The 23,286-nt window shown below is 45.3% G+C and overlaps 1 protein-coding gene across 1 annotated transcript in view; it reads right to left on the bottom strand.

The window, feature by feature from the left end:
* Positions 1-1,255: 1,255 nt before the first annotated feature.
* Positions 1,256-23,286, bottom strand: part of TCP11L1 (t-complex 11 like 1) — a 279,925-nt gene continuing 257,894 nt past the window's right edge. The window contains exon 10 of the mRNA XM_069223521.1: positions 1,256-3,552. Within this exon, the coding sequence (XP_069079622.1) occupies positions 3,341-3,552 (212 nt within the window). The 3' untranslated portion in view covers positions 1,256-3,340. The remainder of the gene's footprint in view (positions 3,553-23,286) is intronic.

The following is a 23,286-nucleotide window of genomic DNA, read 5'->3' as shown; positions in this document are numbered from 1 at the left end:
AATGCAATAAAAATGCTCATAAAAACATGGATAGACGTAAACTGACTCACTTTGCCCAGAAGTAATATACAGCTTTTGACAATCGGTCACATACATGTTAGAGGAGTACAGAGATACTATACCGAGTCACACTTCACTCACTCCCAGACTACTATCACTCTTAATGCCTTGCTTTGTGGTTGTTTCAACGCTACACAACAGTGGGAAGCTGTTTCTCATCGACTTCAAACTCAGTCCAGCATTGCTCACTGAAACAAATAAGACAGGTAGGCAGTTCCCTGGAATACAAGGTTCACGACTATGGAAAGCCCTGAACCCAGTCCCGAGACATAAAGTGGATCACCTGCACTCACAGCAAACTCATGTAAATCTTACTTTTCAGCCTCGCTTTGTAGCGCACATTCTGGGCCACCAGAGGCTGTAACACGACATCATCTGCCATGGGCACCTTCAGAGCCTGAAACAGCCACATATCTACATCTTTTTCTTCAGCCGGACAGTGTGTTATTCCCTTATTATGCTCTGAAGGAACAGAAAGGTTAAACATGGCACATTATATAAGTACCAAATAGATAAATATGAAGTTGAAAATAAACCCTATCTGGTAGCAAGGATTTCTAGAACAGCTACAATTTCTAAGGTACTGAGAAAGCACCACTGGCTCCCAGCTGAAAAACATCATTAAAGAAATCAAAATGAAAAAGATGGTTCAGATTAGAATAACTGGTCCAGGACTTGTACAACATCGCCCTTACGGTTCACAATTCCTGCACGCTCAAATTTTAAAGTCACTAACCTACCATAAACAATACATTAAAAGGTAAACTTGCCCAAGGGAAATCCATTACCACACCTTACGTTTTTTTTCCCCCCGGGACAGTTTTACTGCAGGACTTCAGTTTTGAATGATCAGAATGGGGAATAAAGGGTTGATGTGGTTTTACCACCTGAAATCTGTACATCTTCCCCCCAAGAATGGCCAATTCACCCACATAAATGTCTTTAGGCTTGGTTGGTATGGACTTGCAGGTATCACCTCAGAAGCTATACTCCATACTTCCAGAGATTACAAATCACTGCCATGTGTAGAAAGTTCTCTTACTAAGTCACACCATTTTCACTGTTACTTTCTTGTGAACATATTTTTTGTCACCAAACATCCACTGATAGACGATATAACCAATAATTTGACTGTGCATTCACTTTTACACAATTTGTTTTAGTTACAGTAAAAAAAGATTGAAGCAGGTATCGCTTAAGATGTTAATATTAATTTAATTATCTTGTGATACAAACATAATTACTACTTTGTAGCACTCAAAGGAAGCGGATACATTGTCACACCCAGTACATGGTTACAAAGCTGAAACTCATGCAGTAGTACATAAAATGTATACTCTGTAAAGTGTGATAAATAGAAAGATATAGATAGCTATATATGTTCTATAACTGCATGGTCATTGCAAAAACAAATATTTAGAAATGTGCAAAAATGAAGGACTTCGAAATCATAATGTGTAATCACATATTACCCTCCACTATAGAAGGAGAACATCGACATCACACTCCAACCGAACAGTTAGTCATTCCCACCAGTAGTATTTCCACAACCTAAATAAGGACAGCATAGTGCCACTGTAACTTCAATCCTTTGTTCTTGCCACAGAGGTAAGGGCAGGGCAAAGTCATTATTCGAAGCATACTGTCCAGTTACGTATTAAAGAATTTTCAATTTTAATTAATTTTAAGTAAGTAATTTGCTCTTACTTCTACCATTATATTAAGTATCTCCCAATCTGGGCCTACAACATAATCCTGTGAAAGCAGGATCTTATATAACCGCTCAAAAACAGCAAAAGAGATTAAGTCCTTTTTAAGTAATACAAACAATAACTTACTTTTCTTGGCTTTGCTCTTAGCTCGGTAAGTTACATTACATAGTATGAAGCTTTCCCCAATCTGGGTCTACAACAAAATCCTTAGACAATAGGACACAATAAAACCTTTACGGCAGAAACCTTTTGTGATACTTTTTTTTAGAGCCGCAACTTCAACATAACAGCATTATTTAGCCATTTTGTTTACTAGAAAAGGCAATTTCTTTGTTAGAGAAGACTTCTATGGTCGGATAATCTAGTGCATGAAGAGCTTGTGGACTATGATTGCCATCACACTGGCTATATATATACAGCAGAATTCTATTCTTCTTAAAACCTCATTATGAAGACAGCGTAAAGTGGAAGACTTTTTTTGTACTTTGCATCAGTTCCCAATACAACACAAAATGCCCTTCAACGCAGGTTTTTACCCATACAAATTCCCCTAGGTAAAATCGTGAAGAATTTATGCAGCCAACACGGTGCACAAATGGGAATGCTTTGCAGTATGATGGTTGGAAAGACCATAAGTCATTCCCCTTGCCTAATAGAAAATGCGGTTTCAGAAGCACAAAAATTGTGCAGTAACAATATTTCGGTGTGACTGTTGATAAGCGATTTGAAATGAAAGGCAAGAAGGGTTGCTGCAAAAACATGCAACTAACGTCTACAACCCTAGCAAAACATGATTCACTCTGTGGAATCAATATTGTTTTCAAAATGTTTAATAGTGAAAACCCTAAAAACCGCTTTGGAACTTAGCAACATGCTGTGAATTGGTCCAATTCACGCTGACGAAGTATCATTAAACCAAACTATCCATCCTAATCCAGCCGCCTCAATATAAAACCTTTTTGCCCCAGGCCAGAGTGGGGATGAACATATCATAAACTAAGAGGCTCTGCAATGTAAACATTTCTAATCCTTTCATGTGCAAAAACTAAATATTCAGATCACTTCTCTCACCCACTCTTTGGAAACTCTTCATTTTCTTTAAAAGCAGCATTAAAAACACAGTCTGTAGGCACAGAAACAATGTTGTCTTTAAGACTATAAAGCTACCTCCACTGCTTGATAAAGTGGTCTAAATGCAAATATTATAGTGTTTCTGCTCAGTCTTGTTTTAGAACTGCATTCTGCCATTAGACACAACAAATCAACCAGTTGCATGAGTAAAATATGTGGCTAATTTTTTTTTTTTTACTTTTAATTTGGTGTCCAAAACAATTTCAAGAAAGTGTGGCAAAAACAGTTCTTTCATCTTATACAATCAGAAATACTTAAAGAACTCCATCACTGTGCAAATATCTTTGACCTCATTATCTGTGGGATTTTCCAGCTATAAAATGTGTTACACTGATCAATTTTCACAAACGCAAACAACCAGTTTGTACAGCAGCCAAAGTGATTGTTGTCTAAGCAGCACATACATTATCAAACTGTACTTCAGGTGATTTAACTACTCAGTGGGAATCATCCTTATTAAGTATTTTACTGAGGATCATATCATAGTAAGGGCTGAACACAATCTTGTTATAGTTGACAAAACGAGTATATCTGGTGGCTATCTCCTCAAGTTCTCTCTGAATGGGCCCCAAACCACCAGGAAGCACAGGAACACATTTTTGTTGGTTTGAAGAAAGGTGACCCTCTAAAAACTTCTGAATTCGTGAATCTGCAAAAGACAAAAAAAATAATCATCAAATGATGATCTTCTGATTAAACTTCACCTCTGCTTTTCAAATGATCGCCTTTGGTATCGAAAATACCACCGTATTTTAGAACTGTATCATTATGTTTCGTATGCAACAGGATCAATGCTTCAAGTCAAGCAAAGGGTGTAGTTAAAATATCCTAAGAGCTGATTCATCTGGAAGATTAGAAGCGTCTATGTAACGTTTACCCCAATAAAACAACGTTTATTCATGTGGCATTTGTGAAGCTATGTAAATGTGCTTAAATATGGCACAAAAGCGAATAACAGTAGGACTTTATGCTTTAAATACAATTCAAAATATTTGAATCGAGGAAAAATACGGTAGTAAATCAAATTATACTCCATCAAGACATTAGGAAACGTATCTCATTGGAGATGCATTTCGTTATTTAAATCACGAGATAATGTTAAACCCCTATTAAACTTTGGACCCCGTTATACATGGCAATACATAGGGGGTCATTTTGACCTCGGCGGTCTTTTTCCAAGACCGCCGAGGGACCGCCGTGAGGAAGACCGCCAGTGGTGGCGGTTTGCCGCTCGGCGTATTATGACCGTTGGCAGCTCTCCGTCCTTTTTTGGACGGAGAGCCGCCAACAGCAATACTGGCGGGCGGCGGGGATGTGGAGGTTGCTCCACCTCCACGTCAACAGAACACCGCCCAGCGAATCACATCCTGTGATTCGGCGTGGCGGTGTTCTGTTGACGGTGTGGTGTCGGCGGAGCAGCCCCCATGGATCCCGTCCCCTCCCGGAGGTTCGACGGACCAGGTAAGTCGATCGTCCGTTAGGGGAGGGGGGTGAGGGGGGGGGGGTGTTGTATGTTGTGTGGGTGCATGGGGGTGTGCGTGTGTGTATGTAGTGGGGGTGTGTGAGTGCGTGTATGCTTGCAGTGGTGTTGTGAGATTGAGAATGAGTGCATGTATGACTGTAGGTATGTCTATATTGTTGTGTGCGTGTATGTTTGAATGTGGGTGTGCGTGTCTGACTGTGTGTGGATGTTGGCATGTATGTCGGTGTGTGTGCATGTATGTGTGTTGGTGGTGCCTGCGTGCGTGTTGTGTGTGTATGAGTGATGTTATGTTGGGGGTCGGGTGGGGAGGGGGGTCCTGCTACATTTGGGGGGTGGCAGGGGTGGTGGGGGGGGGGTAGGCTAGGGAGTCGGGGCGGGGGAGACCCCTATCAGTGCCAGGGAAAGAATTCCCTGGCACTGATAGTGCTTACCGCCATGGATTTCATGGCGGTTCCAAACCGCATGAAATCCATGGCGGTCAGCCGGGTCAAAATACCGCCGGCGGTATAGTGACGACCGCCGGGCTGGAGACCCTGGTCTCCAGCCCAGCGGTCGTCTACGCCCTGGCGGGCGGAACGGAGAAGCGGCGGATGACCTTGGCGGTAACCGCCATGGTCATAATTCCAAAAAAAAGACCGCCAGCCTGTTGGCGGTCTTACCGCCGCTTCTCCGCCTTCCGTCAGGGTCGTAATTATCCCCATAGTCTGTTAGAAACAACGAGGTAATACTGTTAGAAAATACTACTGATAAATCTAGTATGTCGAGAAAGGGTCCCTGTATTTGTTTCTCATATAAGAGAACTAATATGCCAAACAGTCCAATGGGGATGAATGTAACAAGAAAATTAAATCTTAATAATATTAAAATAATACTGCTCAAAAATTGACCCTTAAAAACTTGATGGAAATAACCATCTTTGAATAATTAAACAAGAGGTGTCCCTTCTGGTGCAATCGCCACTACCTCACTTGAAACAACAGGGCCTGCTGTTCTTGAATATAATGGGAGGGCTGGTGTTGTCTGTCAGCTAGCTCCCTGGAACAGCCCCTAAACGTCCTGTGGTGGGACTTCTTGGCAAGAGACAAGAGTTCGAAGGAACATGCTGTGGCTAGAATGTCCTTCAGTCGTTGAAGCAAGAAATCAGTATTCTCTCTAATCTAGAGGTGTTAAAAGGTATGTCCATAAGGGATATCATCCAGATGTGCCTTCTAAGCACAACCCTGGATACAGCAGCTCTGCCAGCAAAGTCTGTGGTGTCGAAGTCAGCACATAAGACATACTTTGCCACATCCTTGCCATCATGTAAGGTTTTAGGTACGGAGGCCCTGTGGTCTTCCGGGATGGTCAGCAGGATCTTGCTGGCAATGCCCCATATAGCATGAGTGTTCCTGCCCAGAAAGCACTCTGCGTTTAAGGATCTTAAGGCTAAACTAGCCAAAAAGAACTTTCTTTTCCCATAGGCATCAATATGTTTCAACTCGTTAGCTAGGATTTGACAAGAAGGCATTAAGAGTGACCTAGCGTGTCGATGTCCGTGCCAAAAAGAAATTCATGGGTAGGATGCCATTTCAGGGAATGTGGATTATTTGGGGGCGGTCTATGTCATCTGGAAACACATTGACTGATTGGGAGACCGACCACCTCTTGGACCAAGTCGTCATGACAGTGCTTATAAGAGCCTCACTTGAATGGCAATAGTGGCAGTGAAGAAGCTGAGTGGCAATAGTGGCTGGGAATAGAAGAGCAGTGATCCAAGGGCTGATCCTATCACGCCTTGACTATGGCAATTCACTCTATTTAGGCAGCCCCAAGGCGGTGATAGGGAAACTTCAAATCAGGGAAGCACTTAAAGTTCTCCATTGGCTGCCCATAAGCAGCAGAGTACAGTTTAAGGCACTCCTCCTGGTACATCGGTCCAAACACACCGATTGATAACACTTTATCAACCCAGCAATCTTGATCTACTTGCTGTGCCCTTAATAATTAGAGCTAGGTGCGGGGTCGATCATTTTCATATCTTGCCCCTAAGTTTTGGAACTCGCTGCCCCTCAACCTGAGATGCAAAAATAATTTCCTGCACTTTAGGAAGCAGTTAAACACCTATCTTTTACCATAATCTGTTTGCTTTCTCTCCTCACTGTTCTTTTTCGAGCACTGGGAAGCCCAGTCCTGGTAGCCATGCACTTTATAAGTATGGTGAATAGAATAGAGGACAGACCTGGTTGAAGGATCCCAGTTAATACATTTGCCTTAATTACAACAATAGACAACGGTAAATCTATCACTTCTACTGCACTTTGCATAACTCCTGCAAAAGAGGCACTTTCTTCAGCTGGTGGACCAAGTGGCAAGTCTAACTGAGTTTCTGGAGACGTGTCCAGTATTCTATAAATCCTGGTACAGCCCCTCATCAGTACAATGAGGTAGGAACAGGTTATCTTTATTCTCGTCACCATCAATGTCATGGGGAACTTGCATACCATGAACCATGTCAGAGTGGGATCCAAAATAGGCCTCAAGCCTCTGCAAGTACTGGTGATGAGGCAAAGGATTAGAGTCTGGCTAACAACTGACTGGTTGCAGTTTAAAAAAAATCTCATATGACATAGGCCTGGAGTGGTCCGACAACGGCTTAGGGTTGAAGACTGATGCTGGAGTAGGTCCTTTGCAGACCTGGCTCCACGTCAATTTGTTGAAGTTGCAGGACATCTGGGTGGCGTTGAAAGATGGCCATTATATCAGCCCCGAGGTGAGCGAGCCTGAGGCCCTCTAGGTTCACCCACTGTATACTCTCTTAAACCAGGACAAACTGGCTCTCCAAATGCATGCCTCCTTTCTGCCTAAGGTGGTAACTGCAGTTTACGACATTTCATGTCAGTCAGATGCTCACCCTTCCAAAATGTTTTGCTCCCCCTGTGCAGAAGAGAACAATCTCTAAATTAATTGTACTATGCATTAAAATCTGCTAGGCACTGGCAAAGAAGCAACATCCATAAGACTTGAGTGCTCACTACATCAGCCAAGGCTGCCACTACTGTGTTAGCATGTGGGGTGCCTGTCCTCAGCATCTGTCAGGTGGCTACGTGGGAGTTGCTCTACATGGTCACAAAGCCCTGCTCTCTGGACTGTTAGGGCTGTCAAGATGGGCATTTTGCCAGCTTGGTTCTTCAGGACATTCTGGTTTAAATCAGATTGCAGCCTCTCCTCCGGGGAGGTTATTGCTGGGGTATGTATTCTAAAATAAGGAATCTGCAGTTAGAAGGCTCTTCCAGAAGAGCACGTTACTTACCGTCTGTAACACCTTTTGTAGTAGAGATTCTAACTGCAGATTCCTTAACCAATCCTCCTTTCCTCCTACTCTGCGGAGTATTTTCATTCCTCTGGAGGGTTCCTCTTAGCTTCAGCACACTGGTCATAACCATTCTGATGTAGCTCTGCGTCTGTTTACGCAAAATGTGTCAAGAAAGAATCTGATGTCAGCGTGCTAAGGTGCCGCCTATATAGGCCCAGCACAAGTCACATCAGTCGTGGACAATATCGGCACAGAGCCATCACCGTCGCTTACTGGCACACAGAGGTACTTCTCAAAACTTCTGGATCCAGTCTGATGCCTAGGGAGTATTTTAATGTAAAGAAACTACGGTTGGATAGAGTTTCTACCAGAAAATAAGTACTGAAGGTAAGTAACTTGTTCATTTGGATGCCTCAGTCCCATCTGGGGCACCAACAAGACTGTTAGCCCTGGGGGTGGTGGTTGGAGGCCCATGGCCCGAGCAACGTCGCTGGCTCCCCATCCAACACCCATCCGGGGTGATAATAGGAGCAGACTTCACTAGTTTGCTCCTGCTTGGCTGGGATCAGCTTTTCTTTCTGCTCCCACCAGACAGGAGTAATCTAACATTTTTGTCCAAACCGGCTGGGAGCAGCTTTTCTTTCTGCTCTCACTGGATTGAGCAATATATAGTGTCCCGGAGGAGCCCTGAGGGATAGGGTTCTGGAGACCATTCTATGGCTCAGGGAGTGGGACTACACACCAAAAAAACAAAACAAAAAAAAAACATGCATTGAACCCCTGGGCCCTGGCCCACACCCAAGGGGTTTTAATTGACATGAGTGAGATAAAATGTCATCATAGAGCCACTAAAAAAAATTAACACATTTTTTGCCCTACTTTGCGGTCCTACCAACCCCCAGGTGTAAGGGTATCCTCACCTGGCCCTCCTATCTATTATTTTTTTTCCACATCTTTGTTGATGTGAGGCAGCCAATCAGATCTCATTTGGAGCTGTTGGAGCCATTGTGTATATATATATATATATATATATATATATATATATATATATATGGAAAATGTCACTTACCCAGTGTACATCTGTTCGTGGCATTAGTCGCTGCAGATTCACATGCTGTGCACATCCCGCCATCTGGTGTTGGGCTCGGAGTGTTACAAGTTGTTTTTCTTCGAAGAAGTCTTTTCGAGTCACGAGATCGAGGGACTCCTCCCATTTCGACTCCATTGCGCATGGGCGTCGACTCCAACTTAGATTGTTTTCCCCTGCAGAGGGTGAGGTAGGAGTTGTATATGCTAGTAATAGTGCCCATGCAATGGAGTGAAAACGTATGTACATAATGTAGTTTAAAGTAATATATATATTTACAAATATACAGATGTTCAAGATCAACTTCTAAACGGCTACAGGCTCCCGGGGAGGTGGGTGGGCGCATGTGAATCTGCAGCGACTAATGCCACGAACAGATGTACACTGGGTAAGTGACATTTTCCGTTCGGTGGCATGTGTAGCTGCAGATACACATGCTGTGCATAGACTAGTAAGCAGTTATCTCCCCAAAAGCGGTGGTTCAGCCTGTAGGAGTTGAAGTTGTCTGAAACAATGTTCGTAGTACTGCTTGGCCTACTGTGGCTTGCTGTGTTGTTAGCACGTCTACACAGTAGTGTTTGGTAAATGTATGAGGCGTAGACCATGTAGCTGCCTTACATATTTCTGTCATTGGAATATTTCCTAGAAAGGCCATGGTAGCACCTTTCTTTCTAGTTGAGTGTGCCTTTGGTGTAATAGGCAGTTCTCTTTTAGCTTTAAGATAACAGGTTTGAATGCACTTAACTATCCATCTAGCAATGCCTTGCTTGGAAATTGGATTTCCTGTATGAGGTTTTTGGAAAGCAATAAATAATTGTTTTGTTTTGCGAATTAGTTTTGTTCTGTCAATGTAGTACATTAACGCTCTTTTGATGTCCAATGTATGTAGTGCTCTTTCAGCTACAGAGTCTGGCTGTGGGAAGAACACTGGTAATTCTACTGTTTGATTTAAGTGGAACGGTGATATGACTTTTGGTAAAAATTTAGGATTTGTTCGTAGAACTACTTTATGCTTGTGTATCTAAATAAATGGTTCTTGTATGGTAAATGCTTGAATCTCACTTACTCTTCTTAAAGATGTGATGGCAATTAAAAATGCAACTTTCCATGTTAAGTATTGCATTTCACAAGAGTGCATGGGCTCAAAAGGTGGACCCATGAGTCGTGTTAAGACAATGTTGAGGTTCCATGAAGGAACTGGTGGTGTTCTTGGTGGTATAATTCTCTTTAGACCTTCCATAAATGCTTTTATGACTGGTATTCTAAATAGAGAAGTTGAGTGCGTAATTTGCAGGTAAGCTGAAATTGCTGTAAGATGTATTTTAATGGAAGAAAAAGCTAGCTTTGATTTTTGTAAATGTAGTAAGTATCCTACGATGTCTTTGGCAGATGCGTGTAAGGGTTGAATTTGATTATTGTGGCAGTAATAGACAAATCTTTTCCACTTATTTGCATAGCAATGTCTAGTGGTAGGTTTCCTAGCTTGTTTTATGACCTCCATACATTCCTGTGTAAGGTCTAAATGTCCGAACTCTAGGACTTCAGGAGCCAGATTGCTAGATTCAGCGATGCTGGGTTTGGGTGTCTGATCTGTTGTTTGTGTTGCGTTAACAGATCTGGTATGTTTGGTAGTTTGACATGAGGCACTACTGAGAGGTCTAGTAGTGTTGTGTACCAAGGTTGCCTTGCCCATGTCGGTGCTATTAGTATGAGTTTGAGTTTGTTTTGACTCAGCTTGTTTACTAGATATGGAAGGAGTGGGAGAGGGGGAAAAGCGTAAGCAAATATCCCTGACCAACTCATCCATAACGCATTACCCTGAGACTGATCTTGTGGGTACCTGGATGCGAAGTTTTGGCATTTTGCGTTTTCCTTTGTTGCAAATAGATCTATTTGCGGCGTTCCCCAACTCTGGAAGTAAGTATTCAGTATTTGGGGGTGAATCTCCCATTTGTGGATCTGTTGGTGATCCCGAGAAAGATTGTCCGCTAGCTGGTTCTGAATTCCTGGAATAAATTGTGCTATTAGGCGAATGTGGTTGTGAATCGCCCAATGCCATATTTTCTGTGCCAGGAGACACAACTGTGTTGAGTCTGTGCCTCCCTGTTTGTTTAGGTAATACATCGTTGTCATGTTGTCTGTTTTGACAAGAATGTGTTTGTAGCTTATTATGGGTTGAAATGCTTTCAGCGCTAGAAATACTGCCAATAGTTCTAAGTGATTTATGTGAAACTGTTTTTGGCGAGTGTCCCATTGTCCTTGGATGCTGTATTGATTGAGGTGTGCTCCCCACCCTATCATGGAGGCATCTGTTGTTATTACGTATTGTGGCACTGGGTTTGGAAAGGCGGCCCTTGGTTTAAATTTATACTGTTCCACCATTGAAGCGAGGTGTATGTTTGGCGGTCTACCAACACCAGATCTAGAATTTGACCTTGTGCCTGTGACCACTGTGATGCTAGGCACTGTTGTAAGGGCCGCATGTCCAACCTTGCGTTTGGGACAATGGCTATGCATGAGGACATCATGCCTAGGAGTTTCATCACCTTTTTGACTTGTATTTTTTGATTTGGATACATGGCCTGTATTACATTGTGAAATGCCTGAACCCTTTGTGGACTTGGAGTGGCAATCCCTTTTGCTGTGTTGATTGTCGCCCCTAAGTATTGCTGTATTTGACACGGCAGAAGGTGTGACTTTGTGTAGTTGATTGAGAAACCTAGTTTGTGTAGGGTTTCTATGACATACTTTGTGTGTTGTGAACACCTTTCTAGAGTGTTGGTTTTGATTAACCAATCGTCTAGGTATGGGAACACATGTATTTGCTGCCTTCTGATATGTGCAGCTACGACTGCTAGGCACTTTGTAAAAACTCTTGGCGCAGTTGTTATTCCGAATGGCAACACCTTGAATTGGTAATGTGTTCCTTGGAATACAAACCTTAAGTACTTTCTGTGTGAAGGATGTATCGGTATATGGAAATATGCATCCTTTAGGTCTAGTGTTGTCATGTAGTCTTGTTGTTTGAGTAGTGGGATTACGTCTTGTAATGTCACCATGTGAAAGTGATCTGATTTGATGTAGGTATTTAATGTTCGGAGATCTAATATAGGTCTCAGAGTCTTGTCTTTTTTGGGTATGAGAAAGTACAGAGAGTAAACTCCTGTTCCTTTCTGGTGTTCTGGTACTAATTCTATTGCTTCTTTTAGTAGTAATGCCTGAACTTCTAGTCCTAGAAGATCTATATGTTGTTTTGACATATTGTGTGTTTTCGGTGGCACGTTTGGAGGGAATTTGAGAAATTCTATGCAATAACCATGCTGGATAATTGCCAGTACCCAAGTGTCTGTTGTTATCTCCTCCCAATGTTTGTAAAATTGTCTTAGTCTCCCCCCCACAGGTGTTATATGTTGGGGATGTGTGACTTGGAAGTCACTGTTTGTTTTGAGGGGTTTTGGGGCTTTGGAACTTCCCTCTATTTTTTGGGAATTGTGCCCCTCTATATTGCCCCCGAAAACTTCCCCGCTGGTATTGGCTTTGATAAGTGGGCCTTGCTTGTGAGGTTGTGGCCTCTGTAGGTTGACCTCGAAACCCTCCCCTAAATGGTGTTTTGCGAAATGTGCCTCTGCTTTGTGGGGAGTAGAGTGCGCCCATAGCTTTTGCGGTATCAGTATCTTTTTTGAGTTTTTCAATAGCAGTGTCGACTTCCGGCCCAAACAACTGCTGTTCATTAAAGGGCATATTCAGCACGGCTTGTTGTATTTCCTGCTTGAATCCTGACGTACGCAACCATGCGTGTCTCCTTATTGTTATTGCAGTATTTACTGTCCTTGCAGCTGTATCTGCTGCGTCCATTGATGACCGTATCTGATTATTGGAGATACTTTGTCCTTCTTCTACCACTTGTTTTGCCCTTTTCTGGAACTCTTTGGGTAAGTGTTCTATGAAATGCTGCATTTCATCCCAATGAGCTCTATCGTATCTTGCCAAAAGTGCTTGTGAATTGGCAATACGCCATTGGTTTGCTGCTTGTGCTGCAACTCTTTTACCCGCAGCATCGAATTTGCGACTCTCCTTGTCTGGAGATGGTGCATCTCCCGAGGTATGAGAGTTTGCTCTCTTGCGAGCTGCCCCAACAACCACAGAATCTGGTGTTAATTGCTGCGTAATATAAACAGGGTCTGTTGGTGGTGGCTTATACTTTTTTTCCACCCTTGGAGTTATGGCTCTGCCTTTAACAGGCTCCTGAAATATTTGTTTTGAATGTTTTAGCATTCCTGGGAGCATAGGTAAGCTTTGGTATTGGCTATGAGTGGAGGAGAGTGTATTAAATAAAAAGTCATCCTCAATTGGTTCTGAATGCAAGGTGACGTTATGAAACGCAGCTGCCCTTGAGACCACCTGCGTGTAGGATGTACTGTCTTCAGGTGGCGACGGCCTTGTAGGGTAACAGTCTGGGGTGTTATCTGATACAGGAGCATCATAAAGGTCCCATGCATCAGGATCATCTTGACTCATTGCAGTATGAGTCGGAGATTGCATCAGTGGTGGAGTGGCTACCGGTGATGTGTGCATTGATGGTGGTGGAGATGGTGGTGGAGTTGTTTGTCTTGCCACCTTTGCCTGTGGCTGCTTGTCCTTTTCTTGAAAGGCAAGTCTTCTTTTCATCTTAATTGGGGGAAGAGTGCTTATCTTCCCTGTGTCTTTTTGAATGTGGAGCCTTCTTTGAGTGTAGTCTGGCTCAACAGATTGAAGTTCCTCTCCGAACTTATGTCCTTGCATCTGGGAGGACAATCCCTGTTCCTCTGTGTAGGAACCTGTTTTCGGTTCCGATGCTGGATGTTTCGGAATCGAAATCTTTTCGGTCGCCTTTTTGGGCTCCGAGGCAACCTTCTTTATTTTCGGCGTCGTGGTTTCTCGGTGGCGAACCATTTCGGTGCCGAATCTGTTCGGGGCCAGTGTCTCGGGCCCGAGATTGCTGTGTGGCGGTATCTCGACCGGAGTCGGATGACTTCGCCACATGCATGCCCTTTTTCGGTGCCGATGATCGGTCACCTATCTTTCGGGTTAAGCCATGGCCTGTTGGCGGTGGCGTCCCCTGGGCTTTTGTTGTCTTCTCGTGAGTTTTATGTTTCGATGTCTTACTCATGGTTTTCGGCGTTTCTTCGGGATCGAGCTCGTCCGAGTCCGATTCATGGATGGAGAAGCTTTCTTCTTTCTCCTCGAAACGCTCTTGTCCTGTCGGCGCCGACGCCATCTGCAGTCTTCTTGCTCTTCGGTCTCTTAATGTCTTCCTCGACCGAAACGCTCGACAGGCTTCACAGGTATCCTCCTTGTGCTCTGGAGACAGACACAAGTTACAGACCAGATGCTGATCTGTATATGGATACTTGTTACGGCATTTTGGGCAGAAGCGGAATGGGGTCCGTTCCATCAGCCTTGAAGAGACACGTGGCCGGGCCGACCAGGCCCCGACGGGGGGATCGAAAAAAAACCCAAAGGGCCACCGGAGCTCTTCAAAAGTCGGTGTCGATCTGTTATAACTAACCCGATACTGAACGCAAACAATACCGACGATTTTTCCGAGATTCTAACTAACTTTCTGACCCGAAACACGGAGCGAAAAGGAACACGTCCGAACCCGATGGCGGACAAAAAACAATCTAAGATGGAGTCGACGCCCATGCGCAATGGAGCCGAAATGGGAGGAGTCCCTCGATCTCGTGACTCGAAAAGACTTCTTCGAAGAAAAACAGCTTGTAACACTCCGAGCCCAACACCAGATGGCGGGATGTGCACAGCATGTGTATCTGCAGCTACACATGCACCGAACATATATATATACACACACATTTTGAAACCTAATTTCTCAAAAACTACTAAACTAATTTTACAAACTCACAAAAAGCACACTTTCTGGGTAATGTTCTAGCTTTCTGCCAAAGTTAGTGTAATTCTGTTCAATTTTTCTATGGTGAATGACAAGTGAAGCTTGATTTGTGGCCACACCTTTTCTTAGCCCATGCTTCTCAGTTGACCCCAAAACATTCCAGGAAGGAGCTGAGTTGGCTTAACCGTTTTTGTGAAAAGTTTGTGAAGATTTGTCATGTGGCACCAAAGTTATTAGCTAACGAAAAAATCCATTCCCTCTGGAAACCTGGTCCGAACTATAACACAGGGAGGGAGAGAGAGACAGAGAGAATTACCTAGTGGCGGTCACCACTAGGTAGTCATAGTTATTTCAGCTGTTTTTTTGTGTTGCTAATAATTTTTTGGCACCGTTTGATGAATCTCCACAACCACAAAAAGGGTGTTACTTTTCCACTAGTTTGTGCATGGAAAGTTTAGGGAGCAAGCAGAGGCCGAGAAAAAAGGAGGGACCCAAAACGCCAAATCCCCATGCATTTTCCCTAGACTTCTTTGAGATGGGCTACAGCAAAAAGTGCAGAACAGAATTACACCAAATTCGTCAGGAAGCTAGATCTTGGTCCACATATTGTGCTTTTTGTGATTTGGTGTAACTCTGTTTAGTAGTTTTTGAGAAATTAAGGTCATATCTGGATGGTTGGGTCACGGAGAGACTCTTGCAGAAGCAGAAATTTAAAAACAGAGCATTCTGATTCGTCCAGGGAGATTTATTTCCCCTGAACCATCTATCTCACAGGAGTTGGACACCCATGAGAGAAAGCGCTCTGATTGGCTGCCAGCAACTTGAGAAAGATGTTGCTGGCAACCATTGCAGGGCTCACAGACTTAGGCCCTCATTCTGACCCTGGCGGTCTTTGACCGCCAGGGCGGAGGACCGCGGGAGCACCGCCGACAAGCCGGCGGTGCTTCAATGGGGATTCCGACCGCGGCGGTAAAGCCGCGGTCGGACCGGCACCACTGGCGGGGTCCCGCCAGTGTACCGCGGCCCCATTGAATCCTCCGCGGCGGCGCAGCTTGCTGCACCGCCGCGGGGATTCTGACCCCCCCTACCGCCATCCAGATCCCGGCGGTCGGACCGCCGAGATCCGGATGGCGGTAGGGGTGGTCGCGGGGCCCCTGGGGGCCCCTGCAGTGCCCATGCCACTGGCATGGGCATTGCAGGGGCCCCCGTAAGAGGGCCCCTAAATGTATTTCACTGTCTGCTGCGCAGACAGTGAAATACGCGACGGGTGCAACTGCACCCGTCGCACAGCTTCCACTCCGCCGGCTCGATTCCGAGCCGGCTTCATCGTGGAAGCCTCTTTCCCGCTGGGCTGGCTGGCGGTCTGAAGGAGACCGCCCGCCAGCCCAGCGGGAAAGTCAGAATTACCGCCGCGGTCTTTCGACCGCGGAACGGTAACCTGACGGCGGGACTTTGGCGGGCGGCCTCCGCCGCCCGCCAAGGTCAGAATGAGGGCCTTAGTCTCTCGTCCTGAAGTTAGAAACTAACAAATTATGTAAAGGGGCAGGATAGGAATACAGCGATCCTCTAGCTCAAATGGGGGGATCCAGATGGACCACCCTACGACAGCCAAAAAGAAAAAAAAGGCAAAACATGCTGCAATCCCATGGGAAAAAAAACAAACAAAAAGGTGGCCAGGCCACATTTATTATATTTATGCCCCAGGGAGTCCATCTTGGGGCTGTACTCACTTAGAGGAGTGGGGGGCATGGCCCACCCCGGGGCCAAAATTAATTTACATCAAATTATTTGTTTATATGGTGAGCGGGGCTGCGAGGCCCCCACCTCCCTGGCCTCTCTCCCCCAAGCCTTTAAAGGCCATGGGGAGCCTGCCTCTGGGGCCGATTACTTTAAGGGAGAGAGGCCTTGCGGCCTACTTCACTGAGCCATTAATGGCTCCCCTCGCTGATCCTCCAGAGGCCAAAATTTGATTATATTAGATCCAGGGGCGCAGTGAAGGTCACAGACGGAGCTGGAATTATTATATATGGGGAGGGGGGCCGCACAGCCCCCCCATGCTTCTAAAGGTCCAGGCGAGCTCACACCCGGGGTGCAAATTTAACAAAATCGGGTGGGGGGTACAGCACCTGTCCCCGAGCCTCAAAAGGCCCTGGGGAGCCCACCCCCCAGGGCCAAAATTTAACAGGCAGTGCGCCCCCCCTCCCTGACCTCTGTGGAGCCCACCCCTAGGGACCAATTACTTTAAGGGAGAGATACTGCGCAGCCTCTCTTCCTGAGCCATTGATGGCCCCGGTGACCCCATCCCCCAGTGACAGGATCAGTAGCTATGTGGCAGGCAGACCACCCCTGAGACATAGCGGTTTCCCTGCCCACAGCAGTGGTTGGGAGCTTTAAAATTGTTCCTACCCACTTGGAGAGGACTTTTGTTCAGTGTTCCTGCTTGCAGGGAAACAGATTAAAATGTTGCTCCTGCCAGAGGGAGCAGCATTACTAGCTGCTTCCTGCAGTCAGGAGCAATGCTGGCTCTTGCTGCATCCAGAGAACTGGCTGTGCTGCGGGGGCACCCCAAAGAGAGTATGGTGGGTACCCTGGGTGGGCACATCAACGCTTGCCGGCATATAACCCAAACATCAGGGTGGCAGGACATTCACCTGTCGTTGAATAAGGATTCGACCAGTAAACTCGAACAAAAGCATCTAGAGCTAACTTCAGAATCAGCTTTTCCAATTTAGCACGATGGACATTCTTTTTAAGTGTGCTCATAAAGCATTCAACAACACCATTGGCTTGTGGCCAAACGGATGTGATTTTCTAACACTTCACATTGAGATTAGTAAGAATGTCCCGAAATTCTCGAATGTTGAAAGGCAGACCACTGTCAGACTTTAGTATTGAAGGAACACCCCATATTGCAAAAATGCCATCTAATCTCTCAATGACTCTTTCTTGAGTAATTGATGAGAGACCTTCTACTAGAAGAAAGCGGGAGTATTCATCGATAATCACCATCCGGTGATACCCGTTGTCAAGAGGACCAAAGAAATCAACAATTCTCTCCCATACATGTATCGGTATGTTAGGCATGTTCAAGGTATGTTGAGTGATTTTGAAAGCTAAACAATTGCACAATGACAGCCCTTCAACTATTCTTCAATTCTTGTCAAGATGAGGAAGCCAAACTCGGTCTCGGAGAACTTGTTTAGTGGCATCAATTCCACAATGTCCTTCATGGGCCACTTCAATTACTCGTTGTTGCAGACTCTCTGGTATGACAATTCTCGAACCTCATAAGACAATACATTCTTGAGTAACAGACAGCTTATCTTTTACATTTTTGAACTTTTGATATTCGCTGTCACACGTGAGAGGTCAAGTGTGCTATTTCCAGGATTGATGTGCATTAATGTCTTTTAGTATCAAAATGCCACTGCCTTTGCTCATTGCAGTATTATTTTGTTCCAAACAAATAGCGCCAAGGGTTTTGGACTTTACAATGAAGTCAATGTAGGCTTCAGAGGCGCTGAAAGAGGTACCATGACCCAGTACTGGCACTCATGAAAAGTAGTAAGCAGGGTTTTTATCTTTCCCAGGGTGGTTCACAATTGTGTAGTCATATTCCTGTATTAACAAACCCCAAGGTTCAATTTGAGGAGGCATTTTGGCTTTTAAATTGCCAAAGATGCTAAGCAATGCTTGATGATTGGTTACAAGAGTGTGAGGTTTTTCCATATAAGAATATGTGAAAATGTTCACAAGCCCACACCACTGTCAAACTTTATTTTTCAGGTTGTAAATAGACAAGTTCAGTTTGTGACAAACTTCTGCTTGCATATGCCTGTATAAAGCTGGCTAGCTATATGGTGCACTAAAAAGAACTACACTGTGCAGACAGTCCAGTGGATCCCCAATTGGTTTGCTGAGACTAAAGTAGACAGGAGTAATGCTCTATTTTGTGGTAGTGTGGGCGAGCAGTTAGGCTTATCAGAAGGCAGTGCTAAGCATTTGTTGTACTCTCAGCAGCAATAAATGAGACACACAGTCAAAGAATAAATCAGAGACCAATTTAGAAAAATAATACTTTTTTTATATATATACTTTAAACCCAAGAATTTCGTTATAAGGTAAGTACGTTTTCAAGCATAAATACTTTTTAGTTTGGAAAATCAACACAATTCAGAGTTTTTCAATGTTAACATACTGGAGGAAAACACAGTCTGCAAACTATTACTTATTGACGATTCCCGGGACCAATCTTGTAGACTTAAAGTAAATACTGGGCAAGGGTCAGGACCACTCCAACAGGTCACTCCAGGCAGTACAGAGGCGGCTGGCTGCAGAGGTGCAGTATGAGTCGGGTGCCTGATGTATTTCAATGCGGATTGGTCTCTGTGGATTTAGGCTGCTGGCTCTGGCTGGGGGGCCAGTTGGGGGCAACCAACAGGTACATCACAAATGTGGAGTGCTCGGGGGGGTAGGTGCACCTTTGGTCCTCTTCACCAGGGCCCAGGGGCGATGGATGCAGGGCTATCCTTTGTTGTTGGGTTTCCTTGTCCTGGAGCACTCGCGGTTGGGGGTGGAGTGGTGGTGAGGGGTGTGGTCCTGTGGTCTGAGGCTGCGGGTGTTGTCAGGAAGTCCAGGAGGGGTAAAACCACAGTGGACTCCAGCTCTGGGGAAATGGGGGACATCATTGACATGAGGGTGCACTTCAACTCAGGCCAGCGCCGACGGGTGCAGATGTCAGGTTCTCTCACTGTGGTAGCTGCAAGAGAGGGACATGCGTGTACAGGCTACAGGTGACTTTAAGGAGTCCAGGACAGGTGAAACCATGATGGATTCAGACTCTGAAAAGCTGGGGGACCCTTGTTGGCACCGGAACTCCTCTCCCATTCAGGTCGTTGACAGCGGGTGCAGTGGTGACTTCAGGTGTTGAGGCTTTGCGGTTCCAGAGGCTGGAGACTTTGTACTGCATTTACTGCAGGTGCACTAGAGAATCTTTTGTGGGGACAGGTCTGGTCTCCAGTTTGGTGTCCAAGAGCCTTGCAATTATGACACCAAGTCTTTTGGGAACCCAGTTTTTCCCTTTGTACCCATCCTTGGATTGTGAGGAGTCTCGGGCCCACCCTCTTGTGCAAGTTTGTGGGGGGTCTTTAGAAGATTCTTTGTTTTTATCTTTGTTAGGGCTACCCTCTTTCCCCACCAGTGGAGGTTTTGGTCACGCTTGTCTTGACCCAGTGTTCAGCCTTCTTCCTCGAGTCTTAAGGAGAAAGTGGACCTAGGTCTACTAGGTACTGATGTTAACTTTTCCTGCACACAATTACTCAACAGATACTCTTTCATCAATACATTGTAAAGCCCCTCATAATCATGCACATTGTTACCTTTTAACCAACCACCTAGTGCCTTTACTGAAAAGTCCACACAATCTACCCAGGACTGACTCTGGGTTTTTTGAGTCTCCCTGAATTTGATTCTATAGTCCTCAGGAGTAAGCTCAAAGCCTTCAATCAGGGTGTCCTTCATGAAGTCAAATAACCTAGCATCTGCCTCATTCAGTGCCAGGAGTCTATCCCCTGCACTTTCCTGAAAACATTTCCCCCAGGAGAAAGCCCCAGTGCTGTTTGTCAAGCTTTCTGGCAACACAAGCCCTCTCATAAGCTGTGAACATTTGATGATATTATCGCCATCTTCATAATAAGGGACAATCCCTTTGGAGATTTTGGGGTTAGAGTGACCTACTCTGTCCCTAGATATAAGGTTGCTGCTACCATTCATGGGTGCTAAATCTATTTCTGCTATTTCCCTTTCTATGGACAGTATCCTGTCCTCCAGGGCAATTCTTAGAGCTAATCTCTCTAAGAGACCTCTTCAGAGAGTTTTTCTCTGGAGCTTGAGGAACCTGATCCATCCTCACTCGAGGGAGGTTCTCTAGGCACCGTGGGTTATTTGTGGGGTGCAGGTTCCACTCTTTTAAGTGGTGGAGGGTGCAGATCCTCATCTTCACTTGAGCTGCCCTGCTCTGCAGAGTCAGTGGCTCAATCAGTAGGATGGGCCTGCTCATACTCTGCCAACAACTCCCGGGGCTTCACAGATGTAGGGTTTAAGCATGTTTTAATTTTGTTCCCTTTGTGAGAAAGCTAGAGGTAAGTGGCAAGGTCAGGCTCCTTATCCGCACTCTCTGTGGTACTCATTTTTGTTCTAAAGTTGTGACGTTTTTGAGATAGAGAAAAACATCTTAACAGATTTCACAGTCCTAACTGAAGTAAGTTTTTAAGATTTTTAAACTGTTAAGCTACAGGGGCCAAACCGGGGCCCTAACAGCTACTTTAAAGAATTTGGAAAAAAAATACCCACTTCAAAAATGCAATTTAACTACAGGCATTTTGTGGATTTACTCGTGTAGTCACTTATTGATCAAGTGGTATCAACAAATGCAAAGTAACAGACCCTACAGCTATTCCACAAAAGTAGGAAGCTGGCTCTTTATATGGTGCACTAAAAAGGAGTATGCCGTGCAGAGAGTCCAGTGGATCCCCAATTGGTTTGCCTCATGCTCTATTTTGTGGTAGTGTGGGCGAGCAGCCAGGCTTATAAGAGGGTATTGCTAAGCATTTGTTGTACTCAAAGAGGCAATAAATGAGACACAAACTCAAAGAATAAATCCAAGACCAATTTAGGAAAAAACACTTTTTATATATAATTTGAACCCAAGAAGTTTGTTATAAGGTAAGTACGTTTTCAAGCATAAATACTTTTTAGTTTAAAAAATCAACACTGCAATTTCAGAGTTGTTCAATGTTAACCTATGGGAGGAAAAACACAGTCAGCAAACAAGCACTTATTGACGACTCACAGGACCAATCTTGTAGACTTATGGTATGTACTGGGCAAGGGTTAGAATTACACCAACAGGTGCCCAATGTGTTTCAATAAGAATTGGTCTCCGTGGACTTAGGGTGCAGGCTACGGCACAAACATGGGGTGCTGTAGGACATAGATGCATGTTTGGTCCTCTTCACCAGGGTCCAGGGGCAACGGATGCAGAGGTGCCCATAGGTGTCAGGTTTCCTTGATCTGGAGCACTCATGGTTGGGGTGTCCTGTGGTCTGCGGCTGCAGGTGTCACCCGGGAGGGGTGAAACCACAGTGGACTCAAGCTCAGGGGAGTCGGGGACGTCGTTGACACCAGGGGTTCACTTCAACTCGGGATGGCAGCAACAAGTGTAGTGGTTGCTTTAGGTGGCGGGTTCTCTCACTGGCTGCAGGGGAGGGGGACTTTCAGAGGCTGCAGGTGACTTCAGGGAGTCCAGGAGGGGGAAACCACAGACTCAACTCTGGACAGCTGAGGGAACCTTGCTGGCACCGGAGCGCCTCTCCCACTTGGGTCGGTGGCGACGGGTGCAGTGGTGACTTCAGTTGTCTGGTCTTTGTGGTTCTGGAGGCTGTAGAGTCATTTCATTGGAGTTGGCTGGAGAGCAGATCAACTGCTCACGGAAGACTTGAGTTTTTTTTTTTTGAAGGCAGGCAGTCCTCCAAGGTTTCTGGAGGTTCAGCTGCAGGACAAGGCATCTTTAGGTGCAGAGTCCGTCGAGGAGTAAAGACAGGCCAACGGGGTATGTACAAGGTCAGCTGCTGCTTCCTCTCCTCTTCTGCGGATGCATCTCTTCTTTGTCCTTTTCTTCATGGGTCGTCAGCACCTGAGTTCTAGGGTTCAGGGATGGCACCTAAATACTCAATTTAGGAGCATTACATGGAGTGCCAGGTGGTAGACAATGGGCTGACCACCTTTAGGGTGACTATACCCTTTCTATGACCGCCTGTGCTGGGAAATGACATTACCCTAACCCTAGTGGCCTAATTCCTTCCAAACAAAAAGGAATTTAAAACGTGGGGGCCACCTTACCTCCTCCAGAGGTGGGATTGGCATGAAGTGGGCACACCCCCTAATCTGCTTAGTTTTCCCAATGTTTCTGCCGCAAAAGGTGGGGTCATGACAGGGGGGGTCGGTCGGTCATTTCCACCATCTGGAGAGACCCAGGTAGCATTACGAAGATGGATAGACCTTTGAAGCTTCCCACCCTGGCATGTTCATCTACCTGGGTGGGGTGGTAACACTCCAACCCAGTTCAGGCTTTTGTCTCTGGCCCTCAAGAGCGCTGGCTCTCAACTTTGGGGGGGGGGGGGAGCAACATGCCGAAGGTGGCTGAAATGGTCAGGACCAGCCAGTCAACAGACTAGTAGCTGGAAGGTTTTCAGGGGGCACTGCTAAGGTGCCCTCTGGGTGTAGTTATTAATAAACCCCTCACTGGAATCAGTGAGGGTTTATTATTCTGAGATGTTTGATACCAAACAACTATGGGCTGAGAGAAGCCATCATGTACCTGGGAAAATGGTAGTGGCCAGTGTCCAGCACATGTATTTAAAATGGCCTCCCTGTTCACTTACTATGTCTAAGAATCAACAGAGATGTACATGGGGCACATCTGCTTATGCATATATGCCCTCACGTATCCTGATGTACCCTGCCTTTGGGGTGACGTACACTTGGCACGTGCACTGGTAGGGGATCTGGCACCCAGGGGTGTGTGACAGATCCTGCTTCAATTTTACCTTCACCAACACACACAGTTTGCAA

Source organism: Pleurodeles waltl, chromosome 3_1 (assembly GCF_031143425.1).
Source record: "Pleurodeles waltl isolate 20211129_DDA chromosome 3_1, aPleWal1.hap1.20221129, whole genome shotgun sequence".
In the NCBI taxonomy this organism is placed as follows: domain Eukaryota; kingdom Metazoa; phylum Chordata; class Amphibia; order Caudata; family Salamandridae; genus Pleurodeles; species Pleurodeles waltl.
The sequence above is the reverse complement of the archived record's forward strand: the minus strand, read 5'-3'. Positions and strand labels throughout refer to the sequence as shown.